Here is a 25,394-nt window from a genome sequence, read left to right as displayed (position 1 = left end):
GCTATATTTTTATGTTTATTATGAAGCAATTATATTCTTTGTTCACAGCATAAAAATGTAAGTTTTGTCATTTTCTAAGCAACCTTTCGAAATAATGGCAACCATTACACCATAAATGACGTAGAGCTTGCAAGAAAAAAAAAAGAAGAAAAAATTGTCGGGAAATCATCCGACAATCATTGTACGATTCAAGTTCCTTAGCAAATCCTCGAGGGACGTGAAATTCCTGCAAAGAGACGTACAAATAATATTTAAACAAACGTCGTAGAAATGTGCTTTAAATTTAAAGTGTCACCGATTTATAGCTTTAACGCAGGTACAAAGTACGAATACTCATTTTAAATGTAATTTAGCAGAAAAAAAGTAAGTCATAAAAACGTGTAGACGATTAGTGAAAAAGTAGAAATTGATCACGATTTCCGCATAACTTAGAAACAAAACAAAAGATAAATAAATTTCTTCACTGATTTACTAGAAAAACTTTAGCAGATAGTCCGAGTGGCTTTGCTATAAGAACACGCACAAACTCTAGCAGATAGTCCGAGTGGCTTTGCTATAAGAACACGCACAAACTCTAGCAGATAACCCGAGTGGCTTTGCTATAAGAACACGCACACACATATTGAGAAAAGAAATATGAATACTTACGGGGTTGTATGCTAGTTTCTGGTTCCAGTCTCCCACGGGATAACATGTGAATGTCCGGTCTTTCTTGGTCTGATCTCGACGCACTGTGACTACGATCATCATTATCATAATATCTTTTCGTGTAGTCTTGATCTCTTGTAGAAGGTTCCCTAGAGGAATGTGGTAAGATGTGAGCAAATGAAGAGGACTGTCGAATGTTATCTATCGACCGTCTTGGAATTTTGGGGTGGCTATATCTTTCATCCGGTTGAAACTGAGAGCGCATGTCAGGTTCAATAGCACTACTGCCCTGCCGGAAGAAGAAATAAAAACAATACATTTTGTAATTGTAATGTGTTTGATAAGAGTGTTGCATAGGTATACCAACTAGAAACGGAAGGATAGAAATATGTTTCGAAGGTAAACTTTATTTTAGTTGAGGTTAAATGAAGATATTTCTAAAAGAACTGGCGTTTTATTGTTTTCTTCCATTTCTTTATTCTTTTCTTTGTGGCGAAACTTTACAGAGGAGTCGTACGTGATTAAAAATAATAATATAATTGTTAACGGGTTTATATTCGTTTAATTCATTTTATTAAGACTGAACATTCGAAGTACCTCACTTGAGAACCAGAGTGTGTCGTAATAAATCAGCATTTGGTTCTCTCTTTAATTGCTGCTTCTTCAATACTAATTAACTTCAGAACTATAGTTCTGCATCGAAAGGACAGGTTAACATATCTCCTAGCTAGCTTTTTATTTAAATTATAATATATTGGCTATCAAAATCGTTTTCCAATTCAAACTATCAGTTTTTTTTCCACTAAATATACGATGTGAAAATCATAATGACGTATAATGTAATCTCTTTAATTTGGTGGTAGTTTTATTTCTTTTTTCATATAAGAGGAGTCGAACAGTACTGAAGTGCATTCAATAATTGTATTATGTACTAACCAATAAATCCTTGTCTTTGATTTTCCAATACTCCATGGTGCTTGTGACCACCAAAATGAAAAGAATCACCTGAAAACAAAATACTAAAATCGTTTTTAGTTCCTCCAGCAGCCAACTTCCTTCACTATTTATATGAAACATACAAGTAACGTCCAAATCAAAGAAGAATAGGCTTAGTTATATATAAATTAGTTACGATAAGCTTAATGTGCTCATTTTAAAACGTGTGAATGATTTCGTTTTAAAAGTTATATTTTCGAAATTTCTGAAAGGAGCTGCTGCTCTTTCAGCCGTGGAGGAGTTATAATGTGACTATCAATCCCACTATTTGTTAGTAAAAGAGTAGCTCAAGAGTTGACAGTGGATGGTAATGACCTTTCCTCTAGTCTTACACTGCTGAATTAGAGACGACTAGCACAGATAGCCGTCGAGTAGCTTTGTGCGAAATTCAAAACAAACAAAGGCCCGGCATGGCCAAGCGTGTTAAGGCGTGCGACTCGTAATCTGAGGGTCGCGGGTTCGCATCCCCATCGCGCCAAACCTGCTCGCCCTTTCAGCCGTGGGGGCGTTATAATGTGACGATCAATCCTACTATTCGTTGGTAAAAGAGTAGCCCAAGAGTTGGCGGTGGGTGGTGATGACTAGCTGCCTTCCCTCTAGTCTTACACAGCTAAATTAGGGACGGCTAGCACAGATAGCCTTCGAGTAGCTTTGTGCAAAATCCTAAAACAAATAAACAAACAAAACTGAAAGGGATTTGAAAATAATATTAATACATTGCATATGTAAATAACTTCCAGAAAGCTCACATGATATAACTTTATATTTCCTTGCACAGAAGAAAATAAATCACTGACGCAGAACAGACTGAAATTATTTCTGGAAAACTTGATAAAATACTAAATGCTATTGTTTGGCATTAAACGCAAAGCTACACAATGGACAATCATTACGGGAATTGAAACCTGGAGAAATATCGCTATACCAGTGTGGATCCACTGATATGGAATGTATTGAAATAGTTTCAGAATACACCACTTAGATGACAGACTTTATTGCAAGTGGGAAGAATCACTGACATAAAATAAGGTTTAACTATAATAATTCTCACTGCAAAGAAAGAGAAGTACCACGCTTCTCTCTTTGGTGTTTTCCAGATCATAAAAATAATCAATTATTACAATTAAAACATGAAGACGGATACAGTCACACCCAGATTACTGGTGTATCGTTCTGTTCGCTAACTACAGAATTGTTGTTGTTCTCGTATACAGTTTTACTCATAATAACCATTTTCATCATAGTGATTGACTTGACATGAAACTGGTTGAAAGTAAAAAATGAACACGTAAACAGTTGCAGTAAAAATATCGTGAAGATACCAGAAAAACCGCGGATCTTGGTCATTGTTAGAATCTTAAACATGCCTATCATCAGATCACTCACTGGTTCTATTTAGAAGGAACGAAACTAATTCTATTGTTTAGTTTGCTAATTAGTAAAATACACTTACATTGATGCACAAGAAAGTTATTCCAAAACGAGAGAAACCTAATAATAGGAAGACGAGGGCGATATTGTTCGTTATTGTTTCAACGGAAGTATCTTCTGCTTGTTTTTTCAAAGAACTCTATTGATAAGATAACAGAGCCACTTATTATACATTCCTTTCAAATAAATTGTGACAGCCTTAGAGATAATAACACAATGGCATTTACTCATTTTTACCTTTTAAATTTGAAACAAGGGCAAAGTTAGATTAACTGAATGTGTGTTGTGTTCAGTGTAATTGACCTCTGTATTTGAAATCATTAACACTAACTATAATTCGTGGTATTTTAATCTATTCCTTATATATTACACCGTAGTTCTTACGAATGACGTTTTAATCTTTCTTTTTAATTAATATCTATTTGTTTTCTTTGATTTTTAAGTCAATAAAATTTGGCTACCATTCTGCTGATTTGATAATAGACACTACCAAATCTATCATTAAGAATGTGGAAGTAGAGTTTTGATAATTATTATCTCTACTTCTGAAGAGAGGAAGTTGTGCTGTACTGTTCTATTTTCTAAAGTTCACTTCAAATCATATTAGAAATAAAATAATAATTGTTGATGATCACAAGTGTGATTATGGTTGGTTATTTTTTAATATTATCTCGTGCAGATTTTGGACATGTTTATAAAATCGTTACAGTGGGTTCAGTGGCAACTTATGAGATCTAAACGATTTATACTCACCAGATTGTAACTCTACTTATAATATGGTAGCAATATAAAACGGTAGACCTCCTAAATGAGGTCAGGTTTGTCCTCTGCAACGTGTGGAAGCTTGTATTAATGCAGTGGGCACTATAGTGGCACGAATTGAGTCTCAGATCTTTTGTTTTTAGTTTTGAAACATCTATGTTTATAAATAAATAAGTACATTAGAAATAGCAAATATGGTGGGTCTGGAGTGAGGACATCTCCGATAAAGGAAGGGTAAAATGCACTCTTCCAAATAAAGACTTGCTATAAGCTGATAAAGATTCTGAAATTAATGCAGCAGCTGAACATAGATTTGAAAAAAAATGGATAATGTAAGTTGTTTGTTAAACCGTTGAATTCTCACATCGGTTTCGTTTTTGTTTTATTGCCCATATTTCCCATATTTAAGTCTACGTTGCCACTCTGATTGCAGACATTTTCTGGAAAAAGCATGTCTTCGATTAATCATAGTTTCTAATTGCTTTCAAAAGGCACTCTTCTGAAAAATTGGATTTACTTCCACCTTTTGCCCTCCCAGGACCGGGAGAGGATTAATGGTTTGTATCCTGTTATCGGTTGTACAAGACATAGTGTTACAAGGAATAAGTTGTAAAAAAAGTCATATAAGAGAGAGTATTATCAAGGGTAAATCAAGCTAGGGTGTTACAAAGTATCAGAGAGTGTGCTCGGGACGACACGGACACTTGTATTAAAGCAATACAAAAGTCATGCAGATTTTGTTGTTTACACGTCAATAGAACTTAGATTATGAAGACCTACCAGGTGTAGTCGCTCAAACTCCAACGTATATGCCGCTATTCAGCTATCCAGAGCATCCCAAAGTTGAAAAATGGCAAATAGCCAAAAGCGAGATTTCATAATTTTGTTGATCATCTCCTTTTTTCAACAATCATAGCTCCTGTCTAGTTCTCATAGTTAAGTTATAGTTTCATCATTTGATAGAGCAAGAGAGTCTTCACGATTTTGACTATCTATTTAATTATTATTGTATGCAAAAGTTATAAAGTTTTAGATTACACTCTGTAACCTATGTAACGGATTTACTATTACATATTTATTTTAGCATCTATGTTTGTTTCAGTTTAATATATATTTAGAAATGCGTGTAATGTATATTGTTAAATACGTATTGTGAAAGCCCCGCTTGTTCTCTAAATGTGCAGAAGAAGAAGATTCTTGAATGCAAGAATCAGCAAATATGTCTTACGAAAGCACTAGCGTATCTTAGACTATTGTTGCCTACTGAAGTTTCGAAAACCTCACTCTAAAACTTTATAAAACGATGCGCCAAGAGACAGTGTGATACTGTTGTTGGTTTGCTATAGTTAGTATGCTATAAACATCGCAGGCTATAATAGTGATCAATACTTATCAATCGGGAAACTACAGATGTTTGATCACGAACGTTTATAGATTTCAAACATTACAAACAGCTTAACTTCAGTGAATTAACTCCAGATGTCAGTATTTATAGGAGGACATTAGATATTTTCGTCGGGAGAAAAAGAAACAAAAAGCTCTCGTGTAAAGAAGTTAGCTAGCTTCCCGTAAAGTGAAGTGTATTGATGTAGAATTAATTCGCTCCTCGTGAACCGGCGATACAATATTCATTTTCAGATCAGACAGAAGACTCAGTATTGTTTGCAAGTTAGTGAAACTTCTGCATATAAGTCGTTATTTGTAATAACCGTTATCAGAATTTATATTGTTGTTTGTATATTAAAATATATATATATATATATTTGTGTTATGAAAAAAAAATTATATGTATCAATCTTGTTGGCAAGTACCATATATTATAAATTTAAAATTGAAATGTACTCCCCATGGGAGGTCATTTAGGTGTCAACAGGATATTTAACACCTAGTAAACCCACCTATACTATAATTATAAAAAAAGTGAACAAAGAAGCATTAGGAAGGAAATTATCTCAATATAAAAAAAAAATCTATATGGGACTAGCTACTAAACTTGAAAAAGAAACCAAACAAGATAAAGATAAAAGCAGACATGTTACTTGATTTAGCTAATAATTACCTAGCAAAGTAAGCCACCTGCATCCCGCTGGGACAGCATTAAATATACGAATTTACTAGGCTACAATTAGAGGTTCGATTTCCGTAGATGGACACGGCAGTGGCTTTGTTATAAGAAAACACACACTAAGCCATCTCGACTTTACATGGAAAATAAAATCCCTACATTAATAGCTTTCCCAACTTATCTATCAAAAGCTTTGTGTTTCAACAGAATCTCAGTTTTCATCATTGTGCCTTTCCTTTAGTTAACTTTAGAATACTGCTTTGATTATTTTAACTACATATAATTATTTTACTATTTTATAATCTGAAAGGACAAGCAAACTACTGCTTGGTGAACTACTGCCTAATGAGATTTACTATAAGATCAGATGATGCCGGAACTTACCGAGATGAATACTTCTCAGTAAACCTGCTGTCAGTTATATTCAAGTTATATCCAGTGAACTTATTTCAAAATGAATTACCATAAATGTTTCTAACTCATTGCACTAATGTCTGATTAATATTATGCTAAGAAAACTAACGGCAAGTAGGTCTACTGCTGAAGGAATTGATATTCAGTGAGCCCTCTGTCGGAGGAAGTGATGTATAGTAAACCTACTCTTCAAGTTAACTGATATTTACTGATTTCATCCTCTGCCAAGAGAATTTGTTTGCTGAGACTACTGCCCGAGGAACTGATATTTTCAATTTTTCAGTAAACTGTAATTTTCTGCTTCTTTATGTGACTGTGTTCTTCACGTATAACTGTAATGATCTAAGAAATTATATGAAGTTTTGTAAAGTTTCAGAAACATAGTTGTATTTTTTTGTGATAGACCATGCAACACTAGCCAAAAAATGTACAAAAATTCCATTTACCTGAACGGAGAAACTAAGTCTCATTAGAATTTTAGGAACCCTAAGATTCAGACTTAAATCCTATGCTTTTAAATAAATCTAGGTATTATTTTTAAGAAATGTGGTATAGACTTACCACTAGTAAGTTCAGATAGAAGACAGATGTAGAAATATCGTATAGAAGAACAATAGAAGTTATTACGATCCACGGAATTACGAAGGTAATATTTTTCTTCTGAAATCACGATAAAACAACAATGGTTACAACTTTAAAGGAAATTATAATGCATACAAAATATAAAATATTCATATATATACATGCTGGCAGAAAATAAAATGAGCATAGCACAAAGAAATATTAATTTGCCTTCTTCCTACATGTAGCAGCGTGCATCAACTGGCCTCTGCCTGAAGCAGGATCATTCCTTATATTGTTTGAATACCCGAACGCTGGAGCTTAAACCGAAAGCTTACAGAAGTAGTTTATTTGAATTTTCCTACAGTAGTTTCAGACAGTACTTGAGTGTACATTTGAGGATTAATGAGTAATTTAGTATCGTGTTTGTTTTAAACCTAGGGACCATATTACCAATGAAATAATTTTTGAAAGTGTTTTGAAATTAAACAGTAATAAAATAATCAATTCAATATATTTATTTTTAAACAACCAACAAGATTTAAAATTGTTTCAGTATTTTATTTGTTTTAAGTAGTATTATCGTACTAAATGAAATATATAATTTATATTTCTAAGCGTAACTAGTGTCGTAATTTGTCAACTTCTTGCCCTTACTTATTACACGCCTTATTTTAAAAACATGCGATGTTCCATAATTTTTGGTTCGTAAATATTATGAGACAAAATTAATTCTGATTCGAAGCACGAAGAGTTAACAAGGTGTGCACGTTTTGAAAATAAGAATTTTCTAAACTTGTACTTCACTAATATATTGGTTTTAAAATTTCAAACTCTTTAGTTGTTTTGGGGAAACAAAATATCAAATGCCTTTCTTATTCACTATAGGACAATACTAAAGTGTTAGAATTTGTTCTTTTTGTGATTACTCGTATTTAATTGGCATATATAAATCACTCAAATAATCTACAAATCTTTAACCCAAGTTTTGGCTCTTAAACAAAGATATTTAATGGATGCATTATGCTGAATATTTGAACACGATTCTAATTTTGTCTCATTAGCAATTTTTGTGAAATGATTATCAATAATATATATAACTTGCGGCTCATTAATATTTTAAATTTATCGTCAACTGTGAACCAACATAATTGTTGTTGATTTTCTTTCTGTTACTCATATCTCGTCGGTCAATTCTAATACACTTAACACGGTAAGTGAAAACTACTAGAGAAAGTAAAACACCCAAACCAGTAACTATAGTTCGATATTAATGAATCTCTACTAATGTTAGTGTCAATAGGATAACAAGAAGTTCAATGTTTAGAATAGTAGAACATTTTGCCAGTAAATAATTACTGAATTGAAATTTTTACAAGAGGGAATCATACACGTATTATCTACCAATAATATTGTACCCTAGTGGGAAAGCAGTAAGTTTATTGAGTTAAAATGTTAAAATTTGGGTTTCGATAATTGTGGAGGATACAGCACAGATAACCCATTGCGTACCTTTTGAGCTTAACTGCAAACAAACAAGTTAACTGACTAAAAAAATAATAATTTTGTCCGATTTATTCAATGTATGTCTTCAAAATAAACATTAACAGTAACACATACAATATGTCTTCTAATATAAAGAAAGATTTACTTTTTTGAGGGACATTTCTACCATTAAATAATATGTCATAGGTTATAGTGGTCTGCTATAAACTGTTGTAAGCTTCTTGCATGTACTCTGTTATCTATAAGTTATATTACACTGGCAGACCAAATACCAAAACTTTACATACTCGTCTGAACAGGAAGTCAGCACTGCTAGTGTCTTTCAAATGAAATAAAATGATATATATTATGTATATAGTTGTTTTAACATACGTTGCTCAATAGAGAGTTTATTTTATCGACGTATTTAAAAGATTTGGCTTGAAACTACACTCAGATCTGTACACTTCAGAATAAGCAATGCACAACCTTTGTAACACACTTGACTACAGTGAGAAGACTGGAGTAAATCGTACCAGAAATGTGGAGAATTTTTTACGAGTCTAGTAAAGTTTAATTAACATTGGCTCAAACTCTGTTCATTTAATTATGTTTTTTTTCATTTCTTTCGACTGCTCTGGTACTCGTAAAACTCGTTTCAAGTATTCTATATCAATAATGACATTTTTTTTATAATCTTCACTCGGTTTTGCTCATCTTGTATAATATTTCAGAATTGCGTGGAAATGATCTCCATGCTTGCATACACACGTGGCAGTAATGAACTCCGCTTACAAGAACATTCTTGATTTACAGCATTAGTTCTAGTTCCATGTTTTAACCAGTATAACAATTCTGTTTGTTTTAATGTTTAACAGGTAATCATGCCTGTTTTTTGTTTGGAGGATTTGTAAAGCTTATGAATTATATCAAAGATAGTATAATGATATATATAAAAACAACCAATTATTTCTTTGTTTCGATAAGTAACGGCCAAATTTCATGTTTAAATCAGTAGAACGTCGTGTTTTTGTCTAGAATTAAAACTTTAGTCAACGACATTTTACGTCAGTGTAATTCTCGTGTTCGTTTTCTATGTTGCTACAGTCAATATTTTTATAATCGTATATTAATAAATGTTCTGTTTATTCCAAGAACAGAGAAAACAATATTCCGTAAATTCTGGTGGTTAGAGCTTTCAACCTGCGTGTCACGGGTTCAAATCCTATTCAATGAACATACTCGACCTTTCAGCCGTGGGGAGCGTTATTATGTAAAGGTCAGTCCCACTATTCGTTGATAAAAGAGTAGCCCATAAGTTGGCAGTAGGTTACGTTGATTAGTTGCCTTCCATTTAGATTGTCGCTACTAAATTAGGAACGACTAGAACAGATAGCTCTCAAGTAGCTTTGTAAATAAATCTTGTGACCCATGTTAATTGCTAAGCTCAACAACAATAGAAATAGTAGGTTGTACTTGTATTATATCAGCCGATCTTAGTGGATAAGTATGTTTACTTTAATGGTTCTGAATTTACTGATATTAAAAAGCAAAACTACTTTAAGATAACCTTTTTGTTTTATTTATTGCTAAGCACAAAGCTACACAATGAGCTATTTGAGACGTAGGTATCTAGCGTAGGTATCGAAACCCGAATTTTTTGTGTTATAAGCCTTCAGACTTACCGAGAGGAAAGATAACACTTTATGGCGCACTTGTTGAAGTGTTCTTCTCTCACTTGAAATTAAATGTTGTTTTATACAACTTTTAGTCAACATTCTGTTTGAATCTGTTTATAGTACCTGTTGTCAGGATAAAATATCTTTATTTCATTACAGTCACGTATGTGCATGCTGTATATTCATCTTATTTTTGAAACACTATTCGAGTTAATGTTGAAAATGGTATATGTACCTAAGCTGTTTCTCAATGAAAAAATAATAACTGTACAAGAAATGCTTGTTTTATCAAAGTGCCTTCACCGAGTTACTTATATTTTACAACTCTATTTAAAGTTATATGCTACAGCTCGATTTAAAGTTATATTATGTTATCTTGTTTATTAAAAACAATAATAACTCTTGTGAAATCCGAATATGTTTACTTCAATAATAATAAAATTACATTAACTTCAATTTTAGAAGACAATGCATATTCGTACTATGGATGAAGGGAAATACCTTTTTCTCTTGTGGACACGTTTATCATTAAAACCGTGTGTGTTCATTAATTAATATAACCATGAGTAATGCAGCAATCTGGCATGATATAACAATTATTTTTTCTTGAGGTTCATTATTATAGCTTTTATATTAAGTACAAAAAATAATAATTTTTTGGGCCAAGTATTTTCAAACAGATTATTTGCAATAAAGGCTTACCAAATATCCATACAGAAGTGAAATCCCACAAAGAGCCCAAAATATGCTTAGGATCATCTCGAAAACGACGAAGCCAAAGTGAACTGCAATAAACGAAATATGCAACCTTTAGACCTTATTCTGAAATACAAGTTATAGATGTTATTGGAGTAGTGTATTCCATATTTTAACCGTACACTGTATTGGAAAGGTCTCTCTTCAGATTAACGCATTTCAATCCACTTATGAAAGTTTTTGTCAGTAATTTTTAATACTGAATGTAGCACGCAAAATCTAAAGTGATCAATATTGTTTATGATCCTTACTTCTAGAATTGACCCGCTGTTTCTCAGCTAAAAAACAAACAAAAAAAACAACATAAAAGTTCTGTCATGATTTAAAACAACAATCAGTTCATTGAATATTTTGTAATGATAAAGTTTTGAGAACGACCAAAATTAAATAATAATAGTCATTTTGAATATCATACCTTAAAAATATTCATTACTAAATATAGAAAATGTGCAAACTGACTCATTTGTTTGAGAGGTTTACTTTATTTGTTTAGTGTGGAATATAAGCCAAAATGCTGAATATTTTACTTACAGTCTTTAACTTATAGAATGTTGTTGTGATGTCAGTTTTCTTCGAACTCTACTATGTATAATAGCTATTGCAGCAACGATATAAGGGTTATTGCGGAAAATATTTTACTTTTGAATGTATGGGAAAGTTTCATATGTAGTTGGTTTGTATTTGGACTATTAAATTAGCACGCCTCGTTTCGTCTGGATCGGTCAACTCGTTTAAAAGGAGATGCGTTCACAGACATACAGAAAGTTTTCTTCGATACAGCACCGGTAAGGCTTCTTATATAGAAAGAGTAAATATGAAACTCAGATTCCACTCATACAAAGATACCTTAATCAGTTGAAAAGGAAAAAAATATAGGTTTACAAATCGTGGTTTCAGTGTTTGGAGTAGTTAAGATATGAAATACGTTGTTTTCTGGCTGTGTTAGTGTAAATTAATCGCTTGTTTTATCTTACTTGAATTGGATAATTTTTTTTATATTTTTACATATTATCTTCCCATGTTTATTCCTCTCGTAATTCAATGAGGAAATATTCTTTGTCTCCCAATAAGACTGCTATTAATGTTATTGACACATTTTTTACTGACTCAGTAAGTGTTTTTAATATATATACAAAGTGTATAAATTGTGTTTATTTACAACTAAAATTGTGCACGTGAACAAAGTATACTTTTTATGGGAAACCTGACTTGGGCCAATAAAGAAGAATGTAATAAATATTAAGACTGGCCCGGCATGGCCAAGCGCGTAAGGCGTGCGACTCGTAATCCGAGGGTCGCGGGTTTGCGCCTGCGTCGCGCTAAACATGCTCGCCCTCCCAGCCGTGGGGGTGTATAATGTGACGGTCAATCCCACTATTCGTTGGTAAAAGAGTAGCCCAAGAGTTGGCGGTGGGTGGTGATGACTAGCTGCCTTCCCTCTAGTCTTACACTGCTAAATTAGGGACGGCTAGCACAGATAGCCCTTGAGTTGCTTTGTGCGAAATTCCAAACAAACAAACAAAAATATTAAGAGAAGTTTAAATGTGTAGTAATGCCACACACATTGCTAAGTTAAGTATTATGCTTTGCTTGTTTAGGAGTTTTACATCATTCATACTGATGTAATTATGTTATGAATTCATAATATATAACATACACACGTTATAAGTTATAAACAAGTGAGCAAAAAACATCTACCATTACACCCACAGAACAAATAAAACTATACACTCTAAAACTAGTGCTAGGTTTGTTGTTGTTGTTGTTTTAGCGAAAAACTACAAAGGATGTGGACTATGTGCCTACTTTTCACCACGGGGTATCGAATCTCGAATTTTAGTGTTGTAAGAATAAACCAATTGGCAGTGCTATAATCTCACCTGATAATTGTGTGCAGTTGCTTATTGGAATGTAATTGGTATTAATCAAACAAGACGAGGAAGTGCGGTTAATAAGGAAGATACTAAACGTATTTGATACGGGTAGGGCGATAAATAAATCTTACGGATGGCATTCTAGCTTCTATATCGTTCACGTAGCTGTTTGATTACTTACAGAAACTTAAAATATTTAGGCTGTTAAGACAATAAGAGTAAAATACAAACTGCATAATCGTTCATAATTTTTATTTTTCCGGTTTGTAATTTCCCTGTCAGTCTTAAGATTAAATTATTTAGGCTAGTGAAACAGTAAATAATGTAAAATAAAGAATTACATTTTACTTTTAAAAATGCGAGTTTTAAATTACATTGTTTAATTAATTTGACGTATGAGGCTTGTTTGTTTGCTGAATTGTGCTCAAAGCTACTCTAGGATTTTAAGCACTAGTCGTTCCTAATTTTAAAATAATTTTAAAAGACTAAAGGAAAGGTAGCTAGTCAAAGTACCTACCAGCAATCGTGCAAATCCAGTTGGATTTGACTGTTACTGTTTTAATACACCCACGGCCCCTAACCGCGTAGTACATTTTTCATTTACTTATTTTAGGTAACAAAGCGCAAAACAGAATTTCAGATCCAAAGTCCGGAACACTACCCACCTGGTCACCCGATAGATCCAGTGATAAGTTTACGAAATGACAATGCTACATTCCGGGGTTCGATTCCTCGCGGTAGACATGATGCAATGTGTAGCTTTTTCGCTGAAGAAACAAAAACGGGAGTTAACTACTAGGCTGTGCTCCGACCACGAGGATTGCGGAAAGAGAGTAAATCTGGAGAATTGAAATAACTTATTATAGGTCGCATTTTACCACTCCAACAATACAGTTGTGTGTGTGTTGTTTGTTTGTTTGTTTTATTTTTTATGTTCATGGGTATTTGTTTTTAACCTAGTTGCTATTAATTAAAAAAAAACTAACGACATCCAAGATGGAGGATGTTATTATAATGTATCGCTCTCTTTCTTTTTGATGTGAATATTAACATAATTATCTGTGTTTAATTTAGATTAGCTTATTTTAATGACAAGAAAATGAGTATTGCTCTCTAAAGCCTATTCAGTCGTACAGGTAAACTGTTAAATCGGTGTTTCGATTCTATTGCTGTGCGAAGTCCAAATCACCAAACAAGGCCTACAGAGATATCACTGAAGAAATTTAAGTGTGGTAACTTCTTCCAGCGAAGTTTGAAGAAGTTCAGAACAACTGAAAGTTGAAACCTACGGAACTCGAACCCATTACTCTTCTTACTGGGAAATACAAGTCGACTGCCATCATACCACAAGCTACTTGTATTTTCACACTTAAACACTCAGTATAACACACGTTTAAAAAACATGTTTTTGTTAAAGTCAATAAAACCTCATGTTTAGTTTTTGATTTTAATACTTGTTTTCAACTCACAAAACTCGGTGAAGTCATGCTGAATCGTACTTTTACATATAGCGTTTTAAGTCTGATAATCATAGTTCTTACAGTATCTATGGACTTTGTACCCTGTACAGAGACGAAAACTGGTTCTTACCATCTTCTTCTGATAACAATTGCTTGAAAGATTCGGCTATCATTTCTATAGAATTGTTTTTACCGGTGATAAATGGTTGAGGATTCTCCAACAACAACATAGCCCAAAGACTCCATATAACGCTCCATATACTCTCCACCTGGAAAGATTCGTTAAATGAAACTTGTATTTTTCTTTGAGGGTGGGAGAAATGGAAAAATATTACAATCTGCAAAACCTATTTGATTTCGATCAAATATTTTTTTAAGAAAACAAACGGTTTAAACTGTATCTTGTACGTCTATTACGTGAGTACTATATAACAAAATATCGTACAAAATAATGGGCTTCTTCAGCTTTCTTAATCGTAATGTAGGAATGCAACAATCAGGAACCTGTAATTTTCTTAATAATCAGAATAATATTGGGTTAAAACCTGATATGTTTGTGACTTTAATTGTGAAGATGTAAATGTGTAAAAAAACACACACTTGGTTGATAATTTGCAGATTTAAAATAACAATCTTTATATGTCAATGAAAAAGATTAGCGATGACATTCGTTCGTAAAACTGTAGGATACGTGAAGCATGTACAAACAAACAAGATTAGTACATGTTATAAGATGTTGTTTACATAAGCGTTAAGTTCTTAAACCAAACGTATCACTAACTTATAAAGTGTGCGTGTGTTTTATTAGCGATAAACGTTGCAGTCAGTGCACGCTTACTTTTCTTTTTAAAACTGATTATTGACAACATATTTGTTTTCTGAAGAAAGGAAAAGTATAACTCGCGCTTTACTTTAACCTGAGTTGTAGCATCCTGCTTCTCAACCGTATCTTAAATATGTGATGTAACCATCTTTTTAAACGGATATTTTATAACCTTTTTATACATCAATTTACTTGTGGGTCCAGTTTTGTCAGTTATAGAATATCTAATAACACACATAAAACTGGAACAAAAACAGCATCAGTATTGTGATTTATCTCATTTCTATTTTCAGTTAAACGAACGGTTTCACTCACTTTGTTGGTCAGTTCTTTACAGTAAATGCTGTAATAAGCTAGAACAAAAACCTACCCAATATGATGCAATATGTGGATCGCAGCAATGGTGTACGACATAAAACAAATCGGTTATGTGAAGATTAAAAAATAGTTCTCAATAATCCAGATTTACTCAAATAACAGCAAACAGAATCAAGTTAAACAAAAAAACGCACTCAAAATAAACTTCGTAAAAATCCTTGGTTACCAAAACTGTTTCTTTGTTAATTAATGTATAGTGATTGGGACCTGTAAGCTAAAAGATAGAAAATGTGAGAGATTCAGAAATATTTACTCGCAGAAGAATGAAATGATCAACAGTAGCAAACAATTCAAAACACCCACAGTAACACAACACAATCTTTTTGCTCAAAACACCCACAGTTGTCAAGTAATACAACACAATCTTTTTTGCTCAAAACACCCACAGTTGTCAAGTAACTCAACACAATCTTTTTTGCTCAAAACACCCACAGTTGTCAAGTAACTCAACACAATCTTTATTGCTCAAAACACCCACAGTTGTCAAGTAACACAACACAATATTTATTGCTTAAAACACCCACAGTTGTCAAGTAATACAACACAATCTTTATTGCTCAAAACACCCACAGTTGTCAAGTAACACAACACAATCTTTATTGCTCAAAACACCCACAGTTGTCAAGTAACACAACACAATATTTATTGCTTAAAACACCCACAGTTGTCAAGTAACACAACACAATCTTTTTTGCTCAAAACACCCACAGTTGTCAAGTAACTCAACACAATCTTTATTGCTCAAAACACCCACAGTTGTCAAGTAACACAACACAATATTTATTGCTTAAAACACCCACAGTTGTCAAGTAACACAACACAATATTTATTGCTTAAAACACCCACAGTTGTCAAGTAATACAACACAATCTTTATTGCTCAAAACACCCACAGTTGTCAAGTAACACAACACAATCTCTTTTGCTCAAACCACCCAAAGTTGTCAAGTAACACAACACAATCTTTATTGCCTATTTGATAATTTACATCAGGATTTACCTCAGTTCACAATTTCTGGAACTTATTTTCTGCTGACTAATTTGGATGTCATTTTGAAATTCTGGTTGTTGAAAAAGTAAATTTATTATATGAAATGCCATATTTTCGGTCAGACCAGGGTCCCAATGTGGTATCCCACAATTCTAGATTATCTACATGAGTGATTGGTTTTGCTACAGGTATATATATATATATAAGGGAGATTGTGCAAATCTCTGCACCACTGTCCCTTAACCAGGGTATCCACATATTAAGGAGGAGACAATACAAACGTTTTACCAAACGAGTACAAACTTCTGAAACAAACTAAACATAATTTGATTACATAATTTTAAAGTTGTGACTGATTTCATAAATAAATTCAAAGTTATGTCCAAGAGTTAGTACAGACATAATGTCATAATAATGCCGGTAAGTCCAGTTAACGCTAAATTATCAGGCAGGCATTAGCACTGTCTACGTAGATGTAGGGGCGGCTCGGACTGTTCATCAAAATGGTATGTTTAATACATCTTCAATAGGTCATCAGTGTTTCCCTTATAACAGTATGTATATAATGACCGAGTCACAAGTTTTGAGAATGTTTGTGAATATCATAACAAAAAAATTGACGTTCTTGTTCTTGTTTCTTCTGTATTACATTATACATCATAAACCAAAACAATGGTGTCAACCAATTTCACTGAGATGACATAGTTTCAAACGGAGTATCCGCCTTTACATGTATTATTAACTAGTAGTAATTAAAGTAATGATGATAATTCTGGTGCAAAAGATACCATAATTACCCCTTGAAGACGGCTTTCCTGCAGAAATTTAGTGTTCCTTTAAAAAGCTTAAATAGAGGAATAACAAGCCAATAACAGATAAATAATAAATATTACAGTTGGAACCTCATCGTATTTAAGACTTCGTTATAAATACAACATTTATATGTCTCTTGAAACGCTACATTAAAAACAAATAAAGAAAAACTTTTTTAAAGAGTAGATGAATGTGGTGATAACTGATATCAATCGTTCAAAAACATTTCAAAGAATATAGTTGAGATGGCATTTGCATCATGTGCTATTATGTAGGGATGATGCAAGTGTCATCCATGCCATCTTATTTAAATTGCTTTTTAACGATTGATACATTTACGTTCTTTTTTGAAAAGTTTCCTTACTTGTCTAAAAACAACACTTGCTCGGAAATTATATTGATGACAAATATTCAACAATATTCGAAATAGTTTCAAAATAGTTCTGTCGCGTGAAATGAACATATTTCTAAATCAAAAGTGCTATAAAACCATAAATACGTTATGTCGTCCTTTGTTTTCACTTCATCAAGACAAAGTCTCAAATCCACGAATAATTCCAGTTGCCACAAGCGTACCATATTCCTTTACGAACACCAATAGAAACAATAGATTCATCATGTTGCTCACGTAGTGTAGTGTAGATTGTTTTTTGTTTCTTTTCTCTGCATGAAAATTTAAAAGCTGACAAATACTTCAGTTTAGGGCCGAGTCAGTACGTTCTTTTATTTTAATTGATTATTCTGAATTGTTAAATTTTTATTTTATGAATTTAGGACTAACCTAAGCTTGTCGGAACTTTGTGTTACTGACTTTAAGGCTGAAAATTTCATTAAACGGAGTTTTTGAAATACTAATTTAGCTTGATGTGGTAGGAGTTTGATATTAATAGCGAACTGATTAAATAGTTTTGATCCATGCATGTAGCTTGATTTGATAGAACTTTCATATCAATATCGAACTAATGGAATAATTTTCATTTGTATGTGTGGCTTGATTTGATAGAACTTTCATATTAGTTTGCTATTTATTAAAAGCATTATTGTCGTGTTCTACAAGACATTAGGTTACACTCTTTAGCTACTAACCTACATAAAAATTCTACCCATTCCAAGCCAATATGTACATACATTACCTAATTAAACAGACAAATTCCCTATAAATCCAAACAAAAACGTATACATAATAGCATGAGTTTTAAGTTGCAGTATGTAATCCTTATTTGTGTAAAACGTTTAGCACATGTTTACCATCTTTATACATCAGTTTAATATGAATATTATAACTTCACACACAACCGAATAGAAATTTAGAAAAATCATCTGAATATGTCAAAATAAAGATGGCTTCTATACTGGTTACACAAGAGTGAGGATAGTGGATATTTATACTACAGCCCATATCTCGTTGTACAACCAAACTTTTATTTATCTGTTCGAAAAAGACGCAATATGATGAATAGCATCTCTTTGGACCAGGTCAGTATCGTCGTTTCACTTTAGTCACTGGACATGGTCTCAAGGCAACGTATATAATTTTGAAACGTCTAAAGCTCTTGAATTATTCCACGGGTCAATAGGAAACACTAGTTTCTTCGCATGGTGGCGCTGGCCTACAGATGGCACTCAAACTACATTCAGAAAAGCCACACTAAACGTCGTTAATTTTATTTTGTAATTTTTGCAATACGAAACAGCAAGTCTGTAGACGGTAAGTCTACAGATTTGCTAAAATCAGTAGTTTGTTTCCACTCGGTGGACTCAGCAGATAACCTGATGTGGCTTTGCTATAAGAAAAAAACACACACACGAAACAGCTAAAAAAATTTGGAATACGATTGTGAAAGCTTTATTAAATTACTTCTGATTTCCCAGTTCGTGATATAATTACCTATTAGTGTTTTCTGTATTGTTGTAACTTCTAGCTATACAATGAAAATAATTTTTGAAATAAGGCAGTATTTGTATATGTGCTATTCTTTACCCTGTTATATCCCAGCCGGCCTGAGAGGCCTTGGTATTAGTCCAAAAGTCCTCACTGGCACCGGCTATATCAAGTATAGTATGTTTGACAAATTCCTACATATTCTTTGGTTTCACTCATAATTTTTAATATAGCTCTCTTCCTTTGACTTGTTGCTTGGTTCACTCCGGGAATAACATTAGACTGATAGTTTACAGTAGGTGCAAAGCATCATCGACACTGGATATATAGGATATAATGTGGTTGGTATATTACAACACATGTTCTTAGAACGCTATTAACCTGAGAACTGGACTTAGTTGTTTTATATCTTTTGTCTTCTGTTTAGCTATTTACGTGTGTAACACATTTATATACAGTTAATACTATTTCGAAACCAAACAATGAAATTATCACTATGTTTTGCTCGAGGAAAATGTAAATTGGTGGTGATTCTTGTCTTTCGTTACTACTACTAATATTTGCTGAAAAAAATGATCAAAATTCTCACCAGCATAAATTGAAAGGCTCAAAAGAAAGAGGGACAATGGAAGGAGGCAAAGGTTGTACCACATAATGCTTAAACTACTTGCAAATAAATGCCAATAAATCCCACAATGAATAGCCCGTACCTGTAGCCCAAAGTATGGTTTCAGATGAATTAAAAGGACCCAAAGTAGTAATGTAAACTTCAGAATTCATGCTTGACATTAAACAAACAAGAGAAAGATATGGCAGCAAAACATAGAAAAATAAATGCTCTAAAAATAAAAGTGAAAATTGCATGTAAAGAAACGAAATAAAGTAAAACTAAGGTACTCCAAGTAGGTATAACTGGAATATACAAAAAGATGTCTGAACTCAAGCACAACTAAATAAGAAATGATGATTTGGCAGTAGCACATAGAAGGAACCACATGCGTGATATGATGTCAGTGCTCTCCTACTGGCAGAGAGATGGTGCCTAATTATTTGTATGGAAAACATGTTGAAATCTTCAAGTGCAATAGAGGGTGGGTGTAAGAGGCTTGTGGCATATGTCATAAAAATTTGCATATAGAGTACACCACAAAATTGGAAAAGCTAATCTCATGGGCAGAGGGAAGTACCACATCAGAAATTATTATAGTTTAAAACTATTTATCCAACTATTAAGACACATAATCTCCATACAACTTGTTTAGTTCATTGAAAGAGGGCCCAGCATGGCCAAGCGTGTTAAGGCGTGCGACTCGTAATCTGAGGGTCGCGGGTTCGCATCATCGTCGCGCCAAACATGCTCGCCCTTTCAGCCGTGGGGGCATTATAAAGTGACGGCCAATCCCACTATTCGTTGGTAAAAGAGTAGCCCAAGAGTTGGCGGTGGGTGGTGATGATTAGCTGCCTTCCTTCTAGTCTTACACTGCTAAATTAGGGACGGCTAGCACAGATAGCCCTCGAGTAGCTTTGTGCGAAATTCAAAAACAAACAAACAAACAAACAAAACGTACCCACAAGCTCTCATCAATATGTAACTCTTGCAAGTAGATTATATCGTTTGGTTTCCAATAAAGAAAAGTGGTTAGGGCGCTCGACTCGCAATCTTTGGGTCGCGGATTCGAATCCCCGTCGCATCAAATATGCTCGCCCTTTCAGCCGTGGGGGCGTTATAATGTGACGGTAAATTCTACTATTCATTGGTAAAAGATTAGCCCAAGAGTTGGCATTGGGGTACGATAACTAGCTGCCTTCCCTCTACTCTTGCGCTGCAAAATTAGGGACGGCTAGCGCAGATAGCCCTCGTGTAGCTTTGTACGAGCCCCCTAGTGGCTTAGGGGTATGTCTGCGGACTTACAACGCTAAAAACCGGGTTTCAATACCCATGGTGGGCAGAACACATGTAGCTTATTGTGTAGCTTTGTGCTTAATTCAATACAACAACAACAGCTTTGCGCGAAATTCAAAACAAACAATCCAATTAAAAAAACGAGAGGTAATAGGTTACTGGAACTAAATTATAAAGTTATAATTAGAGGTTTTGAGCTTACTGAGAATAAAATTTTTAATTTAAAAACATAGCATTTAAACAGAGAGATGGGAGAGCCTAAAGAGAAAATAATACTTTTGTTGTGACTAATTGTCCAAATATGCATACTGATATTTCATTTGTTAATATATAGTTAAAACAAATAGTAGATAAAAACTAAAAGATGTACATAGAAATAATAAAATTATTTCATCAAGAAGGCAACCTATAATTTATGTCAGTTATTGAATTAACCTAAAAAAGATTGTTCTAAAAAGTATATTCAGCTGTGACAGAGAACTGTGCATATGTGCTTTATGTAATTTAGGTTATATGAAACATACCAAAACTATCAAGGACAAAATGTTTGTTCTTGTTGTTTATTAATAACTCATTTACTTGCAATTCTAAGGACGTACTATATCTTTTAGAATGTATAAATTGAGGTGAGTTATATATTGGTGAAACAGATAATTTACGATGAATGTTAAATGTACCTAAATTCTGTGTTAGATATCCCGAAAAAGCCCACTAAATCACAGTGAACCTTTTAATGAATGTATCTTGAAATTTTTTTTCACGCTAAAAAACTATATTTCTATATTTTCCCTTTTGGGGAATTTAATTTAAAATATGAACGATTATTTTTTCGAAAATTATCTTATAAACTTTGTTGGCGCTGCTTTAAATAAATAGTACACGTAATAAGAAGATAGAAATAATTGGTTGTGTGAAGTCAGTAAGAATTATGAAAGTTTTATAGTTTTAAATAAAAATTAAGTAAAAGTATAACATTATAGAATAAATAAATTGAATTTTATAATAATAATAATAAGTGTAATTAGAATAAAATTTTAATTTAAAAGTTGAAGTATATTAACTAATTTTATTTATTTTTGAATATTTATAACGTAATTAATTCATGTAAGGACTGTATTATATGTTTGTACACTTAGAAAGTATATGTATGCAATTTAAAATATTTATACATAGTCCGAAGGCTGTATTTGTTATATATTCTTAACAATATTATTTCCTGAAAAGTGAATTTTGAAGTCATAAAACAAATAGGTAAAATTAGAAGGGGGAAATCTGAAATACCAGTATTTCCTTATTCGTATCTGCATGTGAATCTTATCGATGTTTTGGTTACACACACTAAAACAAAATGTCCAACAATAGTGGTGTTATAGAAAGTGTGAAGAGTGTTATTTGAATACATATAAACCATGTCGTTCATGTAGATTTATCACGTGAGTAGGAATATCTCTTATTAAAGAAATCCCTTGTCTTTCTCATTCACCATTATCGTTCAGAGTCTAAGTTATTTAGTTGTTTCAAGACGTATTTAAATAGCAACACACCATTTTGTTTTTGTTTTTCGTTTGTTTTTTAAATTCCGCGCAAGGCTACGCCAGGGCTATCTGTGCTAGCCGTCCCTAATTTAGCAGTGTAAGACTAGAGAGAAGGAGCTAGATAGTCATCACCACCCACCGCCAACTCTTGGGCTACTTTTTTACCAACGGATAGTGGAATTGACCGTGAAATTATAACGCCCTCATGGTTGAAAGGGCGAGCATATTTGGTGCGGCAAGGATTCGAACCCGCGATCCTCAAATTACGAGTCGAATCCCTTAACCCACAATTTTGTAATGCAATTGATATAATTATATGAGTTGCAGATAGCCCTCCTGCTTTGAGACCTAAAATGTCAAACAGAAACAATAATTATATGAAGACGTATCCATTATAACATTTTCTCCGAGTAATTTTTTTAAAGAAATAGTTCTTAAAACATATGTGAACAGCATTGTAGTAGTGTATTTAATAGCAGTATTATAATTTGTATATTGTGCTGTAATGTTGTTTTACAGTTAGTATAATTTATCTCGTATTATACTTTTTAACAGTGGTGAATGAACGGGATTCTTTGTTTTGGAATACAAACGGAACTAATCACTTAATCTAGTGTATATAATTTATTAAAGACAAGTTCAGTATAACAGTTAGTTAAGCTTAAATATTTTGGTATGACTACTTGGTAAACAAAGAATATAATCAATCATTATTGTACAGTGAGATGAATTTCGGAGATAAAATTCAAGTAAAACTTAACTTATTATAACTAATAATTTTAAGGTGATACCTAATGATGCAGGATATGGACATATATTTTAATACGTATCTCTTGCTCATTTGTTTCACATTTATTCTGTGAATGTTTGTTTGTTTTTAAATATAGCATTGTGTACAACAAGTTATTAGTTGTTAAATCAGTTATTCTTTCTTGCTCAGATCTTAATTTTTTTTCTCGTTTACAGAAGATTGTGTTTCGACTGCACTTAATCACGTAACAACCAACTCGTTTTTTTGTAAATCTTTTAGTCTCTATTTCCCTCTTTTCAATTCAAAACTTCGAACACGAATAATACTTACCAGGGTAAAAGTTACCGTCGAGACAACAAGAGAACGTTTCAAAGAATCCATGAAGATATTTGGATTTTACTGTGCATGGAACGTAATTTCTGGATGTCACCGGCACGAGATCTGTACTTAACTGTAATGTGCTAGAACGACATAAATTTTGCTTGTCTGTCTCCTTCAACTGTCGATGAACCTCCTCGAGAGAATAAAATTGATAACACAAACGGTCAGCGATAAGCCTGTGGCAGGATTGACGTAGACAATACATATAGAGCTGTCTGTTTGTGTTTGTTTCATTTTGTTGGGAGAGGATTCAGTGTTATATCCATAAACATGTCCATGACAGTGTTGTGAATTATTGTTATGGTTTACAATTGTATTGTCTTTACTTAAGCGTGGAACGACTGTATAATTCCTGACTTTTTTTATTATTATTTTTACACTTTTACAGTAATAAATTGTTTGGGTAATATATAAAGTAGAATGTTATGAATTGGAAATATGTTTTAATTATTTTCAAAGCAGATATATGTGTTTTTAATATTATATTAACCGTTAAGACCAGTTTATTTTATTATTTTCATTTTCTAACAGCGGGAGAAATGTTTTCTGTTCAAGTCAGCAGACCTGAACGATGTTATTGATACAGTGGTGACGTCCTCTATAAGTATTTAGCGAAATTATCTCTTGAGGTTCTTATGAATTTCCTTCACAAAATAAATGAAATTTCGTTTAACTCAACTGCTTCTAAGTATGTATGATTTTTTTACGTATATGCGAGTAATCATTAGTGTGAATTTTATACAAATTAGTTCAGATTTACTTATACACTTTTAAATCGCCATGTAAAAGGTTTTATTTTTGCCTTTTAAAAACTTGTCATTACTGTCTCCTTCACATTGGACAAGTTGAATATTTGGCGCCTGTCCAGTGAAAATGGTTTTCTCCGGGCATTCAGGTTTCCTCCACAAACAAATTCTTTGCTATTGGATTTTATAGAGCCCTCAGCTCCCAGCCCCTGAAAGGACTATTTCCCACCTTGCTACTCCACCCCTCCTTTTTTTACCTTTATATATATTTATGTATGTGTATTTCATTTTATTTTCCGGCCTGGCATGGCCTAGCGCGTTAAGGCGTGCGCTTTGTAATCTGAGGGTCGCGGGTTTGCACCCGCGTCGCGCCAAACATGCTTGCCCTCCCAGCCGTGGGGGCGTTATAATGTGACGGTCAATCCCACTTTTCGTTGGTAAAAGAGTAGCCCAAGAGTTGGCGGTGGGTGGTGATGACTAGCTGCCTTCCCTCTAGTCTTACACTGCTAAATTAGGTACGGCTAGCACAGATAGCCCTCGAGAAGCTTTGTGCGAAATTCCAAAGAAACAAACAAACATTTTATTTTTAAGTATTAACAGATACACTGCTGACCGCGCCTTTCTGCTCAGCTTTCTCTCTTGTCCAACCTCGCCTACCCGTCTTCGACAACATTGCTTTTCTCGACGTATTTTTTATAATGACTCTCCCTTTCAAAGACTCCTCACACATGAACACTGTCATCACATCATTAAGATATCAACCTGTCGATCAAACCTTACTTCCGCCAGTAGGACTGAAGAGAAGCGAACGTTTCTGAGCGCCACTGGTTGTCTCGCAAGCCTCGAAATGAGCATTAAGTTTTTTTGTTTGGTTTTGAATTTCGCGCAAAGCTACTCGAGGGCTATCTGTGCTAGCCGTCCCTAATTTAGCAGTGTAAGACTAGAGGGAAAGCAGCTAGTCATCACCACCCATTGCCAACTCTTGGGGTACTATTTTACCAACTAATAATGGGAATGACCGTCATATTACAACGCTCCTACGGCTGAAAGGGCGAGCATGT

At 33.4% G+C, this 25,394-nt stretch overlaps 1 protein-coding gene and 1 long non-coding RNA gene across 6 annotated transcripts; one reads left to right on the top strand and one right to left on the bottom strand.

Moving 5' to 3' along the window:
* LOC143230805 (uncharacterized) lies at positions 1-24,203 on the bottom strand. Of its 5 annotated transcripts, XM_076464967.1 has the most exons (8): positions 23,537-23,674; positions 14,262-14,400; positions 10,744-10,826; positions 6,878-6,976; positions 3,098-3,214; positions 1,585-1,653; positions 649-937; positions 1-226 (listed from the first exon to the last, which is right to left on the bottom strand). In XM_076464967.1, exons 1-8 carry the CDS (start codon positions 23,585-23,587, stop codon positions 198-200), a joined length of 876 nt encoding a protein of 291 aa, XP_076321082.1. In that variant the 5' UTR covers positions 23,588-23,674; the 3' UTR covers positions 1-197. The 5 variants fall into 5 exon arrangements, with proteins under 5 accessions (XP_076321082.1, XP_076321081.1, XP_076321083.1 ...); XM_076464966.1 differs by lacking the exon at positions 14,262-14,400 and having other exon boundaries at positions 23,537-24,195; XM_076464968.1 differs by lacking the exons at positions 3,098-3,214; positions 14,262-14,400 and having other exon boundaries at positions 23,537-24,203.
* Positions 9,522-23,556, top strand: LOC143230807 (uncharacterized). The gene is made up of 3 exons (XR_013016635.1): positions 9,522-9,641; positions 11,496-11,582; positions 23,422-23,556. It is a non-coding gene; the product is annotated as an uncharacterized LOC143230807 (long non-coding RNA).
* Positions 24,204-25,394: the final 1,191 nt, after the last annotated feature.

The sequence above is a fragment of the Tachypleus tridentatus genome, chromosome 10 (genome assembly GCF_004210375.1).
Source record: "Tachypleus tridentatus isolate NWPU-2018 chromosome 10, ASM421037v1, whole genome shotgun sequence".
NCBI classification, from domain to species: Eukaryota; Metazoa; Arthropoda; class Merostomata; order Xiphosura; family Limulidae; genus Tachypleus; species Tachypleus tridentatus.
This window is presented reverse-complemented; position numbering and strand designations above follow the sequence as displayed.

Excerpts from the sequence above, each read along its gene's own strand:
- LOC143230805 (XM_076464966.1), bottom strand. The coding sequence starts at position 23,792 with ATGTATTGTCTACGTCAATCCTGCCACAGGCTTATCGCTGACCGTTTG. Across the intron at positions 1,654-3,097 it reads TAACTTTCTTGTGCATCAAT|GTGATTCTTTTCATTTTGGT; the intron begins GTAAGTGTATTT and ends TTTTGTTTTCAG. Across the intron at positions 938-1,584 it reads TCAAAGACAAGGATTTATTG|GGCAGTAGTGCTATTGAACC; the intron begins GTTAGTACATAA and ends TTCTTCCGGCAG.